The sequence below is a fragment of the Hyla sarda genome, chromosome 13, assembly GCF_029499605.1.
Source record: "Hyla sarda isolate aHylSar1 chromosome 13, aHylSar1.hap1, whole genome shotgun sequence".
Lineage (NCBI taxonomy): Eukaryota > Metazoa > Chordata > Amphibia > Anura > Hylidae > Hyla > Hyla sarda.
In genome coordinates this window covers 27,552,444-27,570,852 of record NC_079201.1, presented here as the reverse complement: position 1 = coordinate 27,570,852, position 18,409 = coordinate 27,552,444, and the positions used below count along the sequence as shown (strand labels likewise).

The following is an 18,409-nucleotide window of genomic DNA, read 5'->3' as shown; positions in this document are numbered from 1 at the left end:
CAGTCTGTAGAGGGGGGTGATATACAGTCTGTAGAGGGGGGGGGGTGATATACAGTCTGTAGAGGGGGGGGGGGTGATATACAGTCTGTAGAGGGGGGGGTGTGATATACAGTCTGTAGAGGGGGGGGGGGGTGATATACAGTCTGTAGAGGGGGGTGATATACAGTCTGTAGAGGGGGGGGGGTGATATACAGTCTGTAGAGGGGGGGTGATATACAGTCTGTAGAGGGGGGGGTGATATACAGTCTGTAGAGGGGGGGTGATATACAGTCTGTAGAGGGGGGGGTGATATACAGTCTGTAGAGGGGGGGGGTGATATACAGTCTGTAGAGGGGGGGGTGTGATATACAGTCTGTAGAGGGGGGGGGGGTGATATACAGTCTGTAGAGGGGGGGTGATATACAGTCTGTAGAGGGGGGGGGTGATATACAGTCTGTAGAGGGGGGGGGGTGATATACAGTCTGTAGAGGGGGGGGGTGATATACAGTCTGTAGAGGGGGGGTGATATACAGTCTGTAGAGGAGGGGGGGTGATATACAGTCTGTAGAGGGGGGGTGATATACAGTCTGTAGAGGAGGGGGGTGATATACAGTCTGTAGAGGGGGGGTGATATACAGTCTGTAGAGGGGGGGTGATATACAGTCTGTAGAGGGGGGTGATATACAGTCTGTAGAGGGGTGTGTGATATACAGTCTGTAGAGGGGTGTGATATACAGTCTATAGAGGGGGGTGTGATATACAGTCTGTAGAGGGGGGTGATATACAGTCTGTAGAGGGGGGGGGGGGTGATATACAGTCTGTAGAGGGGGGTGATATACAGTCTGTAGAGGGGGGTGTGATATACAGTCTGTAGAGGGGGGTGATATACAGTCTGTAGAGGGGGGGGTGATATACAGTCTGTAGAGGGGGGGGTGATATACAGTCTGTAGAGGGGGGGGGTGATATACAGTCTGTAGAGGGGGGGGGTGATATACAGTCTGTAGAGGGGGGGGGTGATATACAGTCTGTAGAGGGGGGGGGCGGTGATATACAGTCTGTAGAGGGGGGGCGGTGATATACAGTCTGTAGAGGGGGGGGGGGCGGTGATATACAGTCTGTAGAGGGGGGGTGATATACAGTCTATAGAGGGGGGGTGATATACAGTCTGCAGAGGGGGGGGTGATATACAGTCTGTAGAGGGGTGTGATATACAGTCTGTAGAGGGGGGGGGGGGTGATATACAGTCTGTAGAGGGGGGGGTGATATACAGTCTGTAGAGGGGGGGGGGTGATATACAGTCTGTAGAGGGGGGGGGGTGATATACAGTCTGTAGAGGGGGGGGTGATATACAGTCTGTAGAGGAGGGGGGTGATATACAGTCTGTAGAGGGGGGGGGGTGATATACAGTCTGTAGAGGGGGGTGTGATATACAGTCTGTAGAGGGGGGTGTGATATACAGTCTATAGAGGGGGGTGATATACAGTCTGTAGAGGGGGGGTGTGATATACAGTCTGTAGAGGGGGGGGGTGATATACAGTCTATAGAGGGGGGTGATATACAGTCTATAGAGGGGGGTGATATACAGTCTGTAGAGGGGGGTGTGATATACAGTCTGTAGAGGGGGGGGTGATATACAGTCTGTAGAGGGGGGGGGGTGATATACAGTCTGTAGAGGGGGGGGTGATATACAGTCTGTAGAGGGGGTGTGTGATATACAGTCTGTAGAGGGGGGTGTGATATACAGTCTATAGAGGGGGGTGATATACAGTCTGTAGAGGGGGGTGTGATATACAGTCTGTAGAGGGGGGGGGTGATATACAGTCTATAGAGGGGGGTGATATACAGTCTGTAGAGGGGGGTGTGATATACAGTCTGTAGAGGGGGGGTGTGATATACAGTCTGTAGAGGGGGGGTGATATACAGTCTGTAGAGGGGGGGGGTGATATACAGTCTGTAGAGGGGGGGGTGATATACAGTCTGTAGAGGGGGGGGTGATATACAGTCTGTAGAGGGGGGGGTGATATACAGTCTGTAGAGGGGGGGTGATATACAGTCTGTAGAGGGGGGGGGTGATATACAGTCTGTAGAGGGGGGGGGTGATATACAGTCTGTAGGGGGGGGGGGTGATATACAGTCTGTAGAGGGGGGGGGTGATATACAGTCTGTAGAGGGGGGGGGTGATATACAGTCTGTAGAGGGGGGGTGATATACAGTCTGTAGAGGGGGGGTGTGATATACGGTCTGTAGAGGGGGGGGTGATATACGGTCTGTAGAGGGGGGGGTGATATACGGTCTGTAGAGGGGGGGTGATATACGGTCTGTAGAGGGGGGGGTGATATACGGTCTGTAGAGGGGGGGTGATATACGGTCTGTAGAGGGGGGGTGATATACAGTCTGTAGAGGGGGGGTGATATACAGTCTGTAGAGGGGGGGTGATATACAGTCTGTAGAGGGGGGGGTGATATACAGTCTGTAGAGGGGTGTGATATACAGTCTGTAGAGGGGGGGTGATATACAGTCTGTAGAGGGGGGGGGTGATATACAGTCTGTAGAGGGGGGTGATATACAGTCTGTAGAGGGGGGGTGATATACAGTCTGTAGAGGGGGGGGGTGATATACAGTCTGTAGAGGGGGGGGTGATATACAGTCTGTAGAGGGGGGTGTGATATACAGTCTGTAGAGGGGGGTGATATACAGTCTGTAGAGGGGGGGGTGATATACAGTCTGTAGAGGGGGGGGGTGATATACAGTCTGTAGAGGGGGGGTGATATACAGTCTGTAGAGGGGGGGTGATATACAGTCTGTAGAGGGGGGTGATATACAGTCTGTAGAGGGGGGGTGATATACAGTCTGTAGAGGGGGGTGATATACAGTCTGTAGAGGGGGGGGTGATATACAGTCTGTAGAGGGGGGTGATATACAGTCTGTAGAGGGGGGTGTGATATACAGTCTGTAGAGGGGGGGTGTGATATACAGTCTGTAGAGGGGGGGGGTGATATACAGTCTGTAGAGGGGGGGGGTGATATACAGTCTGTAGAGGGGGGGGGGGTGATATACAGTCTCTACTCCTTCTGTCTGCTCTTTTATTTACTCCATGACCTGGACACTTACCAGCGTCTTGTTGCCGGTGTCGAATAAGCTGGAAGATATATTTTTGCAACAGCTGGAGGCACCCTGGTTAGGAAAACTAGGTATAGAATAATGGAAAATGATATAATATACAATTATATATGACCTCATCACATCTTAAAGGGGTACTCCGGTGGAAAACTTTTTTTTTTTTTTAAATCAACTGGTGCCAGAAATTTAAACCGTTTAGTAAATTACAATATGTATAAAGACAAGAGAGGGGAGAGCACTCTAAGGGTATATATCACCTGGACTGGAGTGCGGCCAAACCCCGGTACCTATCTTCGTATCTCCTGCGGGGTGCACACATACAAGCATCAAGTATCAGAAAGATTCAATAAAGAAAAACGTAGGTGCACTCACCGCTAGGCGGAGACTACTGCATGTCGGGGTCCGGTACACGGGGAGCTGGGTCTCAGCAAAGGCGCAGGAAGTGTGGCGCTCGGAGGCTACGCTGGCAGTTTCGCACGTAAGTGCGGGCTTCTTCCGGCCTATAAGTGACGTCATCGCCAGGTATTTATCACGGTTTATCAGATTAGTAAATTTCTTCTAATAAAAAATCTTAATCCTTCCTGTACTTATTAGCTGCTGAATACTACAGGGGAAATTGTTTTCCTTTTGGAACACGGAGCTCTCTGCTGACATCTCTGTCCATTTTAGGAACTGTCCAGAGCAGCATATGTTTGCTATGGGGATTTTCTCCTACTCTGGACAGTTCTTAAAATGGACAGAGATGTCAGCAGAGAGCACTGTGTTTGTGATGTCAGCAGAGAGCGCTGTACTCCAAAAAGAAAATAATTTCCTCTGGCGCATACAGCAGCTAATAAGTACTGGAAGGATTAAGATTTTTTAATAGAAGTAATTTACAAATCTGTTTAACTTTCTGGCACCAGTTGATTAAAAAAAAAAAATAATAATTTTCACCGGAGTACCCCTTTAATGTTTTCTCAACAATACATTTTTTTTTCACAAGCCTCTTAAATACGTCCTTTAGCTATTTCTAATGTTTTTTTTCCTATTCAGTGATCCCTCAACTTACAATGACCTTAGGTTACAATGTTTTCAACATATAATGGTCTTTTCTGGACCATTGTAACATGAAACCAGACTCACCATACAATGTACAGACAGTCCAAATCTGTGAAACGTGTCACAACTGGAGGAACTGACCAATCAGAATGGACGAATCAATGGTAAAGCCCCTGTATTACTGAAGTGTATGCACTGACTGGTGTCTGGTAGCGCCCCCTACAGTACAGGGAGGTATTACCTGTTCTGTACTCTTTACCTGTACCACGGTTAGCTGCTCCTTTGGACACCAGGTGAGGGCGACTCCATTTATTTTTTTTAGGACATTGTGTGTTCTGTACAGGACCCTGAAGAAGCTCCTGTCCTCTAGATAGACAGTGATTACAGCTCCCAGCAGATCTTTATTACTTAGGATTTGTTTTATCTATATTAGTTATCTACTTATTTTTCTTTAATCCTCACTTTTTCCTATTTTTGGATGACATTTTGGGGCTTCAGAACCAATTACCAGGTTTCCATAGAGTTCTGGTCTCAACATACAATGGTCGTCCTGGAACCAATTAATATTGGAAGTATACGGACCACTGTATCTGATGCAATGTTGCATAAGGGTGATTTAGTATAACAACATTTTTTTATTTTTTTTTATACGTGGTATGCTGTACAATCTCAAAACATTTACATTTTGGTAGCTTACAGTGGGGATCAAAAGTTTGCCCCCCCCCCCCCAGGTAAAAACTTGTATTAATGTACATAAAGAAGTCAAGGAAAGATGGAAAAATCTCCAAAAGGCATCAAATTACAGATTAGACATTCTTATAATATGTCAACAAAAGTTAGATTTTATATCCATCATTTACACTTTAAAAATAACAGAAAACAAAAAAATGGCGTCTGAAAAAGTTTGGGCACCACAACTCCAGTGTCTGTCAGATATTTCTGGGAGGGATTGTGCAGTCAAACGTGGGTTTTGAATAGTTTTTCTCACAATCCTGCGAGCTGTTCTGTCTGATATTTTTCTTGGTCTTCCAGATCTTGCTTTATCTTCCACTGTTCCTGATGACTGCCATTTCATAATTACATTCCGAACAGAGGATTTTGACATCTGAAAACGTTTTGCTATCTTCTTATAGACTTCTTCAGCTTTGTGAGCATCAACTATTTTCAGTTTCAGATTTCTAGACAACTGCTTAGTAGAACCCATGGTGCTGATTGTTGGGGCAAGGTCAGATGAGTCTGGGCATTTAAAACCTTTGAGATTGACATCACCTGGTCTTCTCAGAGGATGATTGAGAACAATCCATGACACTGGGGAAGGTCTCAGCTTTGCAAAGGAGACAGTGCATGCTATAAATTCTGCAGGGTGCCCAAACTTTTGCAAACGCCATTTTTTTGTTTTCTGTTATTTTGAAAGTGTAAATGATGGAAATAAAATCTAACTTTTGTTGACATATTATAAGAATGTCTAATCTGTAATTTGATGCCTTTTGGAGATTTTTCGATTTATAGCTTGTACCCCACTGGGTCCCTATAGATCCCATTAGCTTAAAGGGGTATTCCAGGCAAAAATATTTTATCCCCTATACAAAGGATAGGGGATAAGATGTGTGATCGCGGGGGGCCCGCTGCTGAGACCCCCTGTGATCTCCCTGCTGAATCTCCAGTTTCGGAAACCTCCAGGTTTCTGGGACTGGGGACATGAGGTCACACCACGCCCCCTCCCATAGACATGAATGGAGGGGGCGTGGCGTGATGTCACGTCCCCGGAAACCCGGAGGTTTTCGAAACTAGAGATGCAGCACCTGCATAGAATGCGGGTGCTGCAGGGAGATCGCAGGGGGTCTCAGCAGCGGGCCCCCCGCGATCACACATCTTATCCCCTATACTTTGGATAGGGGATAAAACTTTTTGTCTGGAATACCCCTTTAAATATGATCTGTCTGGATCCGGTATTTTACCAGAAAAATAAAAATAGCACCTACAGTATTTTATTTTTTTTTCTGCTGAACTCCCATCGTTTTGACGGACTGACTGTTGGAGCTCCATGTACCGGCGCATGACGACAATGTGAACGCGCCCTTAAAGGGGTACCGAACGCTGGAGCTGGCCCCAGGAGCTTGTGATGTCCTAGCCCCGCCCCCTCATTACATCACCCCACCCCCTCAATGCAAGTCTATGGGAGGGGGCGTGACATCCGTCACGCCCCCTCCCATAGAGTTGCATTGAGGGGGCGGGGTGACGTCTTGAGGGGGCGGGGCTATGACGTCACTAGCTGCCGGCTCCAGCGTTCAGAACAGTTTGTTTCAATGTACCCCTTTAAAAACAGGTTTGTGCCTTTGACCGTTCCGGTGGCTTTTCTGAAGATGTGTGCAAGACATAGGACAAAGTGATATGTAGAAACTTGTATGAAACTGTTGAACTTTTGTTATAAGGACATGTGGAATATATAACTTTCTACTCGGCTCACACTTTTAGCCCAAATCATCAATTGTTATTAGGGATGTTTCGATACCGATTCTGGTATCTGTATCGGTGCTGATAGCGGACCGTACTTGTACTCGTGCAAATGTCCCTGCTCCTGTAGATCACACGGAGGCCACATGATCAGAGGGCAGAGGGATTTACATTCCCCCATAGATAAAAATAAAAAAACTCCCTCTCCCCTTTCTTCATCCTTTGTTCTTTTATCTGGAGTCCTGCAGGACCTGCCACTTGATAAAATGACATCATTGCACGGCAGGTCCTGCAGCACTAACAGCGCAGGATGCGGAGGCCGGAGTGCAGGAGGGAAAGGAAGGTGAGTAGTTGTTTTTTCTTTTCTTTTGGAGGTGACTTACTGAGGAAAACTAATGAATTGGGGCATTTATCTAATAGGAGGTTCTACCTACCTACCTAACTACTGGGGGCTTCTACATAAAAGGGGCAGATTCCCTACCTACCCATCTTCTGGAGACTTGTACCAAATGGGGGGGGAGATGTACGGCAGATAGCAGCCGGGACCTGCCATGCATGACGCGAGCTCCACTACGGTGCTCACAGCCATGTACAGGACGTAAATGTATGTCCTGGTGTGTTAAGTACCAGGGCTCAGGGACGTACATTTAAGTTCTGTTTCATTAAGGGGTTAAAGGGGTTAAATGTTTTCAAATCAACTGGTGCCAGAAAGTTAAACAGATTTGTGAATTACTTCTATTAAAAAAATCTTAATCCTTCCAATACTTATCAGCTGCTGTGTACTACAGAGGAAGTTGTGTAGTTCTTTCCAGTCTGACCACAGTGCTCTCTGCTGACACCTCTGTCCGTGTCAGGAACTGTCCAGAACAGAAGAGGTTTGCTATGGGGATTTGCTTCTGCTTCATATTAGAAGTACTACAGAATTTTGGCACATACTGTGCCACATTTAGGCCACTTCCATTTTGTCATACTCGGCTGTAAAGTGTCTTAAAATTAAAAAACAAATTAATGTGGCGCAAGTCATGTAAGGCAGGGTTCACACCACGTTTTTGCAATACAGTTCCCGTATACGTTTTCAATTTGAAGACCGCACATAACCGTATTGAAAACCGTATGTCAAAGATGCATCAGTTTGTGTCAGTTTTGCATCCTGTACGGTTTTGTCAGTTTTTTCCCGTACCCAAAACTGTAGCCTACCACAGTTTTTGATCCGGGTGAAAAACCGCTTTGAAACGTATACATTTTTTAATTTTTTTAACCTGGGAGTCAATGGGAACCCGAACAGAACTGTATGTGCGTACGGTTCCATCCGGTTTTCACCAAACGGTTTTTGACTTTGCACAGTTTTTTTTTCAAACAAGTGAAACTTTATTCACAATGGAGTGAAAAGTAAAAAACGTATACTTTTTTTTTTCTTAAAAAATGGATGCAACCGGACATCAGTTTTTTAAACTGTATACGGATTTACATTTGTACACACGCTTTGATACAGTTTAGTAAAATTTTGAGGAATCCGTTTTCTATCAAAAACCTGATACGGGAAATGTATTGCAGAAATGTGGTGTGAACCCGGTGTTTGTTTTTTTCAGGGCTGTGGAGTCGGTAGATAAAGGTTCCGACTCAGACTCCGGAGTTTCTTGTACTTCCGACTCCTCTGTATTAATATGTGAATGTATTTTATACATTCCTTGAAGGAAAGAAAGGTAACATACCGTATTTTTCGTCCTATAGGACGCACCGGTGTATAAGACTCACCCTATTTTTAGGTGCAAAATCTAAAAAATTAAAGATTTTGAACCCAATAGTGGTCATCAACCTGCGGACCTCCAGATGTTGCAAAACTACAACTCCCAGCATGCCCGGACAGCCAACGGCTGTCCGGGCATCCTGGGAGTTGTAGTTTTGCAACATCTGGAGATCCGCAGATTGAAGACTACTGCATAGAAGGGAATACTCATCTGTCCCCGCCGCTCTGGACCCGTCACCGCTGCCCTGGATGTCGCTCCATCGCTGTCGCCGCGTCCCCGTCGCTCCAGAACGTCTCTGCTGCCGGCCGGGTATCCTCGCTCTCCGTCGCCGTCATCACGTCGGTACGCACACCGACACACGTACGCGACGACGTGATGACGAGGAAGGAGAGCACCGGCCATACAGGGGATCCCTGAACGGAGAAGACACCGAGGAGGCAGGTAAGGTCCCCCCCGGTGTCCTGTAAGCACTAACCCGGCTATTCAGTCGGGCTGTTCGGGACCCCCGCGGTGAAATCGCTGCGGTCCCGAACAGCCTGACTGAACAGCCGGGTTAGTGTCACTTTCCCTTCAGACGCGGCGGTCAGCTTTGATTGCCGCGTCTGAAGGGTTAATACAGGGCATCACCGCGATCGGTGATGTCCTGTATTAGCCGCGGGTCCCGGCCATTGATGGCCGCAGGGACCGCCGCGATAGGGGTGTATTCGCCGTATAAGACGCACCGACTTTTCCCCCCCAGTTTTGGGGAAGAAAAAGTGCATCTTATACGGCGAAAAATACGGTAACTGTCATTACCACAGGTCTACTGGCTGGGAAGCCAACAGTCTACTGTAATGAACAGTTTAAAGGGGTACTCCGTTACCTTGCTGTCGGCGCTCCGCTTTCCAGTGTCCGGAAGTTATTGTTCTGAACGATGTGTGTGCGGGCTTCCGTGTCCAGGGCCGCCCCTCGTGACGTCACGCCCGCACCCCTCAACGAAAGTCTATGGGAAGGGGGCGTGACGGCACTAGGGGGCGGCCCTGAACACGGAAGCCCGCACACACATCGTTCAGAACAATAACTTCCGGACGCTGGAAAGCGGAGCTCCGACAGCAAGGTAATGGAGTACCCCTTTAAGCAAATGACAAACACAATGAAAACAAAGTTTTATATTCATTTTTTTAATTAATTTAATTTTAAGTTTTTCCAATGGTTTACAGCTTCAGTCTTGAACTATTGACCTTCCATTCCCTTCACTTATACAAGTGTCTCTAGTCCTGCAAAAAAACATATTTACTTAACCCCTTATCAGTGAGAGGCTAGGTTACCCATGGGTTCCCTGTAACAGCAGGACACAACACCATGGAAAGTATAAGTATTACCGCTCCTAATTGTGCGTTGCGTGCCATATAGTGAAGCACATGAAAAGCTTCTTCACAGTCACTTAACGTGTTCGTTTTGCGGTTACGTGAGGCACTGCGTGCATTGGTCTTTTAGTCATTAATTATAACTTTTTGTGAATTGAGACATTTAAACTTGCTTTTTTTTTTTTTAATTCCAATCTAAATTTAGTAGGAGTCGGTGCATTGTTTGCCGACTCCAGGTACCCCAAATTTCGTCCGACTCCTCGACTCTGACTCCACAGCCCTGTGTGTAAACGTGTACAGCTGTGTTTGCTTCCGGCAGGAATGGATAAAGAACTCACACAGTCAGGACAGAATGAGACCTAGCCCAAGTCCGAGCTTGTCTTCTTTGTCAGGGACAGGTCCCTCCATGCAGGGGGCTTCTGGAGAATGGACCCCGAGCGCCGGCCAGCCCAGCTGCACACTGATGTTGGAGGTATCAGGGAGGGACAGGCTTTAGGACCACCTGCAGTTAGCTCAGTACTGATATGTACAGAAATGAAAATCTGTACAATGAAATCCTTCTTTGCTTAGACTGGGTTCACACTGCAGAATTTCTGCCAGAGATCAAGCCGGCGGCGCTAGGACCGAGTAGACTGCAATGCATTTCTGGGTGGATCTTTTGGGAGATCTGCTCAGAAATGCATTGCCATCTATGGGGACGGCAATGTAGTCCGTGCGGTCCTAGTGCCGCCGGCTCGTTCTCCGGCAGAAATTGTGCCTGGAAATTCCACCGTGTGAGCCCAGCCTTACATTGTTTCCTTCTGTCTTTCCTACTCTACAGGGCTGTAAGGTTTGCTCTGTTGAATTATGTAAGCTCAGGTATGGGCTAACTCCTAACATTTCTTGACAATTCTGTATTGTGCCACCAGGGGGCTGTAGAGCCTATGCAGATTGATGCTGACCCCCAGGATGACCAGCAGAACGTCCCAGACATCAATTACGTGGTGGAAAACCCTACCCTGGTGAGTGTGTGCCGACAGCTGTTACCTATTGATATGGTGTATAGGTCCGTGTTTCCCAACCAGGGTGCCTCCAGCTGTTGCAAAACTACAACTCCCAGCATGCTGGAAGTTGTAGTTTTGCAACAGCTGGAGGAACCCTGGTTGGGATACACTGGTATAGGTACATGCAGGGATTATATAACACTGGTATAGGTACATGCAGGGATTATATAACACTGGTATAGGTACATGCAGGGATTATATAACACTGGTATAGTACATGCAGGGATTATATAACACTGGTATAGGTACATGCAGGGATTATATAACACTGGTATAGGTACATGCAGGGATTATATAACACTGGTATAGTACATGCAGGGATTATATAACACTGGTATAGGTACATGCAGGGATTATATAACACTGGTATAGTACATGCAGGGATTATATAACACTGGTATAGTACATGCAGGGATTAGATAACACTGGTATAGTACATGCAGGGATTATATAACACTGGTATAGGTACATGCAGGGATTATATAACACTGGTATAGGTACATGCAGGGATTATATAACACTGGTATAGTACATGCAGGGATTATATAACACTGGTATAGTACATGCAGGGATTATATAACACTGGTATAGTACATGCAGGGATTATATAACACTGGTATAGGTACATGCAGGGATTATATAACACTGGTATAGTACATGCAGGGATTATATAACACTGGTATAGTACATGCAGGGATTATATAACACTGGTATAGGTACATGCAGGGATTATATAACACTGGTATAGTACATGCAGGGATTATATAACACTGGTATAGTACATGCAGGGATTATATAACACTGGTATAGTACATGCAGGGATTATATAACACTGGTATAGGTACATGCAGGGATTATATAACACTGGTATAGTACATGCAGGGATTAGATAACACTGGTATAGTACATGCAGGGATTATATAACACTGGTATAATACATGTAGGGATTATATAACACTGGTATAGTACATGCAGGGATTAGATAACACTGGTATAGTACATGCAGGGATTATATAACACTGGTATAATACATGTAGGGATTATATAACACTGGTATAGTACATGCAGGGATTATATAACACTGGTATAGTACATGCAGGGATTATATAACACTGGTATAGTACATGCAGGGATTATATAACACTGGTATAGTACATGCAGGGATTAGATAACACTGGTATAGTACATGCAGGGATTATATAACACTGGTATAGGTACATGCAGGGATTAGATAACACTGGTATAGTACATGCAGGGATTATATAACACTGGAATAGTACATGCAGGGATTAGATAACACTGGTATAGTACATGCAGGGATTATATAACACTGGTATAGGTACATGCAGGGATTATATAACACTGGTATAGTACATGCAGGGATTATATAACACTGGTATAGTACATGCAGGGATTATATAACACTGGTATAGTACATGCAGGGATTATATAACACTGGTATAGTACATGCAGGGATTATATAACACTGGTATAGTACATGCAGGGATTATATAACACTGGTATAGGTACATGCAGGGATTATATAACACTGGTATAGTACATGCAGGGATTATATAACACTGGTATAGTACATGCAGGGATTATATAACACTGGTATAGTACATGCAGGGATTATATAACACTGGTATAGTACGTGCAGGGATTAGATAACACTGGTATAGTACATGCAGGGATTATATAACACTGGTATAGGTACATGCAGGAATTATATAACACTGGTATAGTACATGCAGGGATTATATAACACTGGTATAGTACATGCAGGGATTATATAACACTGGTATAGTGCATGCAGGGATTATATAACACTGGTATAGTACATGCAGGGATTATATAACACTGGTATAGTACATGCAGGGATTATATAACACTGGTATAGTACATGCAGGGATTATATAACACTGGTATAGTACATGCAGGGATTATATAACACTGGTATAGGTACATGCAGGGATTATATAACACTGGTATAGTACATGCAGGGATTATATAACACTGGTATAGTACATGCAGGGATTATATAACACTGGTATAGGTACATGCAGGGATTATATAACACTGGTATAGTACATGCAGGGATTATATAACACTGGTATAGTACATGCAGGGATTATATAACACTGGTATAGTACATGCAGGGATTATATAACACTGGTATAGGTACATGCAGGGATTATATAACACTGGTATAGTACATGCAGGGATTAGATAACACTGGTATAGTACATGCAGGGATTATATAACACTGGTATAATACATGTAGGGATTATATAACACTGGTATAGTACATGCAGGGATTAGATAACACTGGTATAGTACATGCAGGGATTATATAACACTGGTATAATACATGTAGGGATTATATAACACTGGTATAGTACATGCAGGGATTATATAACACTGGTATAGTACATGCAGGGATTATATAACACTGGTATAGTACATGCAGGGATTATATAACACTGGTATAGTACATGCAGGGATTAGATAACACTGGTATAGTACATGCAGGGATTATATAACACTGGTATAGGTACATGCAGGGATTATATAACACTGGTATAGTACATGCAGGGATTAGATAACACTGGTATAGTACATGCAGGGATTAGATAACACTGGTATAGGTACATGCAGGGATTATATAACACTGGTATAGGTACATGCAGGGATTATATAACACTGGTATAGGTACATGCAGGGATTATATAACACTGGTATAAGTACATGCAGGGATTATATAACACTGGTATAGGTACATGCAGGGATTATATAACACTGGTATAGTACATGCAGGGATTATATAACACTGGTATAGTACATGCAGGGATTATATAACACTGGTATAGTACATGCAGGGATTATATAACACTGGTATAGGTACATGCAGGGATTATATAACACTGGTATAGTACATGCAGGGATTATATAACACTGGTATAGTACATGCAGGGATTATATAACACTGGTATAGTACATGCAGGGATTATATAACACTGGTATAGTACGTGCAGGGATTAGATAACACTGGTATAGTACATGCAGGGATTATATAACACTGGTATAGGTACATGCAGGGATTATATAACACTGGTATAGTACATGCAGGGATTATATAACACTGGTATAGTACATGCAGGGATTATATAACACTGGTATAGTACATGCAGGGATTATATAACACTGGTATAGTACATGCAGGGATTATATAACACTGGTATAGTACATGCAGGGATTATATAACACTGGTATAGGTACATGCAGGGATTATATAACACTGGTATAGTACATGCAGGGATTATATAACACTGGTATAGTACATGCAGGGATTATATAACACTGGTATAAGTACATGCAGGGATTATATAACACTGGTATAGTACATGCAGGGATTATATAACACTGGTATAGTACATGCAGGGATTATATAACACTGGTATAGTACATGCAGGGATTATATAACACTGGTATAGTACATGCAGGGATTATATAACACTGGTATAGGTACATGCAGGGATTATATAACACTTGTATAGTACATGCAGGGATTATATAACACTGGTATAGTACATGCAGGGATTATATAACACTGGTATAGTACATGTAGGGATTATATAACACTGGTATAGTACATGCAGGGATTAGATAACACTGGTATAGTACATGCAGGGATTATATAACACTGGTATAGGTACATGTAGGGATTATATAACACTGGTATAGTACATGCAGGGATTATATAACACTGGTATAGTGCATGCAGGGATTATATAACACTGGTATAGGTACATGCAGGGATTATATAACACTGGTATAATACATGTAGGGATTATATAACACTGGTATAGTGCATGCAGGGATTATATAACACTGGTATAGTACATGCAGGGATTATATAACACTGGTATAGTGCATGCAGGGATTATATAACACTGGTATAGTACATGCAGGGATTAGATAACACTGGTATAGTACATGCAGGGATTAGATAACACTGGTATAGTACATGCAGGGATTAGATAACACTGGTATAGGTACATGCAGGGATTATATAACACTGGTATAGTACATGCAGGGATTATATAACACTGGTATAGTACGTGCAGGGATTATATAACACTGGTATAGATACATGCAGGGATTATATAACACTGGTATAGTACATGCAGGGATTAGATAACACTGGTATAGTACATGCAGGGATTATATAACACTGGTATAGGTACATGCAGGGATTATATAACACTGGTATAGTACATGCAGGGATTATATAACACTGGTATAGTACATGCAGGGATTATATAACACTGGTATAAGTACATGCAGGGATTATATAACACTGGTATAGTACATGCAGGGATTATATAACTCTGGTATAGATACATGCAGGGATTATATAACACTGGTATAGTACATGCAGGGATTATATAACACTGGTATAGTACATGCAGGGATTATATAACACTGGTATAGGTACATGCAGGGATTAGATAACACTGGTATAGTACATGCAGGGATTATATAACACTGGTATAGGTACATGCAGGGATTATATAACACTTGTATAGTACATGCAGGGATTATATAACACTGGTATAGTACATGCAGGGATTATATAACACTGGTATAGTACATGCAGGGATTATATAACACTGGTATAGTACATGTAGGGATTATATAACACTGGTATAGTACATGCAGGGATTAGATAACACTGGTATAGTACATGCAGGGATTATATAACACTGGTATAGGTACATGTAGGGATTATATAACACTGGTATAGTACATGCAGGGATTATATAACACTGGTATAGTGCATGCAGGGATTATATAACACTGGTATAGGTACATGCAGGGATTATATAACACTGGTATAATACATGTAGGGATTATATAACACTGGTATAGTACATGCAGGGATTATATAACACTGGTATAGTGCATGCAGGGATTATATAACACTGGTATAGTACATGCAGGGATTATATAACACTGGTATAATACATGTAGGGATTATATAACACTGGTATAGGTACATGCAGGGATTATATAACACTGGTATAGTACATGCAGGGATTAGATAACACTGGTATAGTACATGCAGGGATTATATAACACTGGTATAGTACATGCAGGGATTATATAACACTGGTATAGAACATGCAGGGATTAGATAACACTGGTATAGTACATGCAGGGATTATATAACACTGGTATAGTACATGCAGGGATTATATAACACTGGTATAGTACATGCAGGGATTAGATAACACTGGTATAGTACATGCAGGGATTATATAACACTGGTATAGTACATGCAGGGATTAGATAACACTGGTATAGTACATGCAGGGATTATATAACACTGGTATAGTACATGCAGGGATTATATAACACTGGTATAGAACATGCAGGGATTATATAACACTGGTATAGTACATGCAGGGATTATATAACACTGGTATAGTACATGCAGGGATTATATAACACTGGTATAGTACATGCAGGGATTATATAACACTGGTATAGGTACATGCAGGGATTTTATCTGCTTTCTGTCTCCTCAGGATCTTGAACAATATGCTTCTAGCTACAGCGGCCTCATGCGCATTGAGAGGCTACAGTTTATTGCAGACCGGTGCCCTCAGCTACGAGTTGAAGCGCTGAAAATGGCTCTGTCGTTTGTGCAGCGAACTTTTAATGTTGATGTGTATGAGGAAATCCATCGGAAGTTGACAGAAGCATCCAGGTGACTAAAGATAAGGCGACCTGAGAAATAAATGGGGCTATCCCTGTAATTCTCTTATTCCTCCTTTATAATTATCCCCCCCCCCTTCTGTTCCCTGTCCCTGGTATACAGCAGCCTCCTCCTTTGATACCTTCTCTCCTCCTTCTTCAACATTTCTTCTCTTGGTCCTTCTGCAGCTCTTTGAGTCCTCTGCCTAACACCTTAACTGCGACTTCTGTCTTGGTCATACAACATCCACCTTGTTTTATCCACTAAGGGTCCTTAGTCTTAGTCTGGTTGTGCAGCCAGGGCCACATGAATGATTGAAGTCCTTCACTTAACATCAGTGTTCCCCAACCAGTGTGCCTCCAGCTGTTGCAAAACTACAACTCCCAGCATGCCCGGACAGCCTTTGGCTGTCCAGGCATGCTGGGAGTTGTAGTTTTGCAACAGCTGGAGGCACCCTGATTGGGGAACACTGATTTACATCATTGCCAGCTCCACATCCCCTGTTTACATAGGGAGATGTGCAGCCGACAAGTGATATTTTAAAGCCTTACAATCCCAGTGATCAGCCAAACAACAAACTTTGCTCAATTGGCACTCTTACACAATGCAGTTTTGAAATAAGATGATATAAAGAACAGATGCTACTTCTATTTTTTTTTCTCTTTTTGATTCCGTTCCAAACCAGAGTAGAAGTAGCATCTGTTCAGTATTTATTTTATTTTTTTCATTATGATCAACACCTTGTTTTGGCTGCAAAACTGTATTGTGGAAGAACAACCTTACACAGGACAGTAATTGGCCTGTTCAGCCAATGATCACCCTGTGTTAACATTTCTGTCACCTCACGCTTTCAATTCATCTACAATATTTCTACTTTCTAAACCACTCACACATTGTCTTTTGTATAGGGAATTGCAAAATGCACCGGACGCTTTGCCTGAGGGCTCCCTGGACCCCCCTCCACTGGACACGGCCTGGGTGGAGGCAACACGCAAAAAAGCACTTCTAAAACTGGAAAAATTGGACACTGATCTCAAGAATTACAAAGGGAATTCCATTAAAGAAAGCATCAGGTACCAACTAAACCTTCTGCAGATTAGTGACAGGAGCAAAGGTATTGAAAGAACTTTATTCATCATTCAGTCGTCATTACAAGTCGTACAAGGAATTACAATCGCACAAAACATGACCGTACAATATTCAGCACAGGTTCCCTAAGCTATACACCGTACCACATGCTACACTAACATTCCACTCCATCACTCGATATCGAAGAAACAAAGTAAAAAAACAACATCACATTACAGTCTGTGATCGGGGAGGGCATGGGATCAATCAATATTTATGGGTAAAGGTATTGAAAGAACTTTATTCATCATTTAGTCTTCATTACGAGTAGTACAATAAATTACAATCACACAAAGCATGACAGTCCAATATACCGCACAGGTTCCCTAAGCTATACACAGTACCACATGCTACACTAACATTCCACTCCATCACTCAATATCGAAGAAACAAAGTAAAAAAACAACATCACATTACAGTCTGTGATCGGGGAGGGCATGGGATCAATCAATATTTATGGGTAAAGGTATTGAAAGAGCTTTATTAATCATTTAGTCTTCATTACAAGTAGTACAATAAATTACAATCGCACAAAGCATGACAGTCCAATATACCGCACAGGTTCCCTAAGCTATACACAGTACCACATGCTACACTAACATTCCACTCCATCACTCGATATCGAAGAAACAAAGTAAAAAAAACAACATCACATTACAGTCTGTGATCGGGGAGGGCATGGGATCTGGGCAAACGTATGGGGAGGTAGGGGAAGCAGAGGGGCGTTAATCCTCTTCTTCATCGATGTCCAGACAGTCTATGATGGAATAGTCTCTAAACCGGCTGTGGACC

The 18,409-nt window shown here is 43.5% G+C and overlaps 1 protein-coding gene across 2 annotated transcripts in view; it reads left to right on the top strand.

The window, feature by feature from the left end:
• GPS1 (G protein pathway suppressor 1) overlaps positions 1-18,409 on the top strand; it is a 52,857-nt gene that overhangs the window by 12,993 nt on the left and 21,455 nt on the right. The window contains exons 2-5 of one of the 2 annotated variants that reach the window (XM_056550307.1): positions 10,005-10,157; positions 10,594-10,686; positions 16,320-16,501; positions 17,398-17,562. In XM_056550307.1, coding sequence (XP_056406282.1) covers positions 10,005-10,157; positions 10,594-10,686; positions 16,320-16,501; positions 17,398-17,562 — 593 coding nt within the window. The remainder of the gene's footprint in view (positions 1-10,004; positions 10,158-10,593; positions 10,687-16,319; positions 16,502-17,397; positions 17,563-18,409) is intronic. The other variant, XM_056550309.1, reaches the window with a different exon arrangement.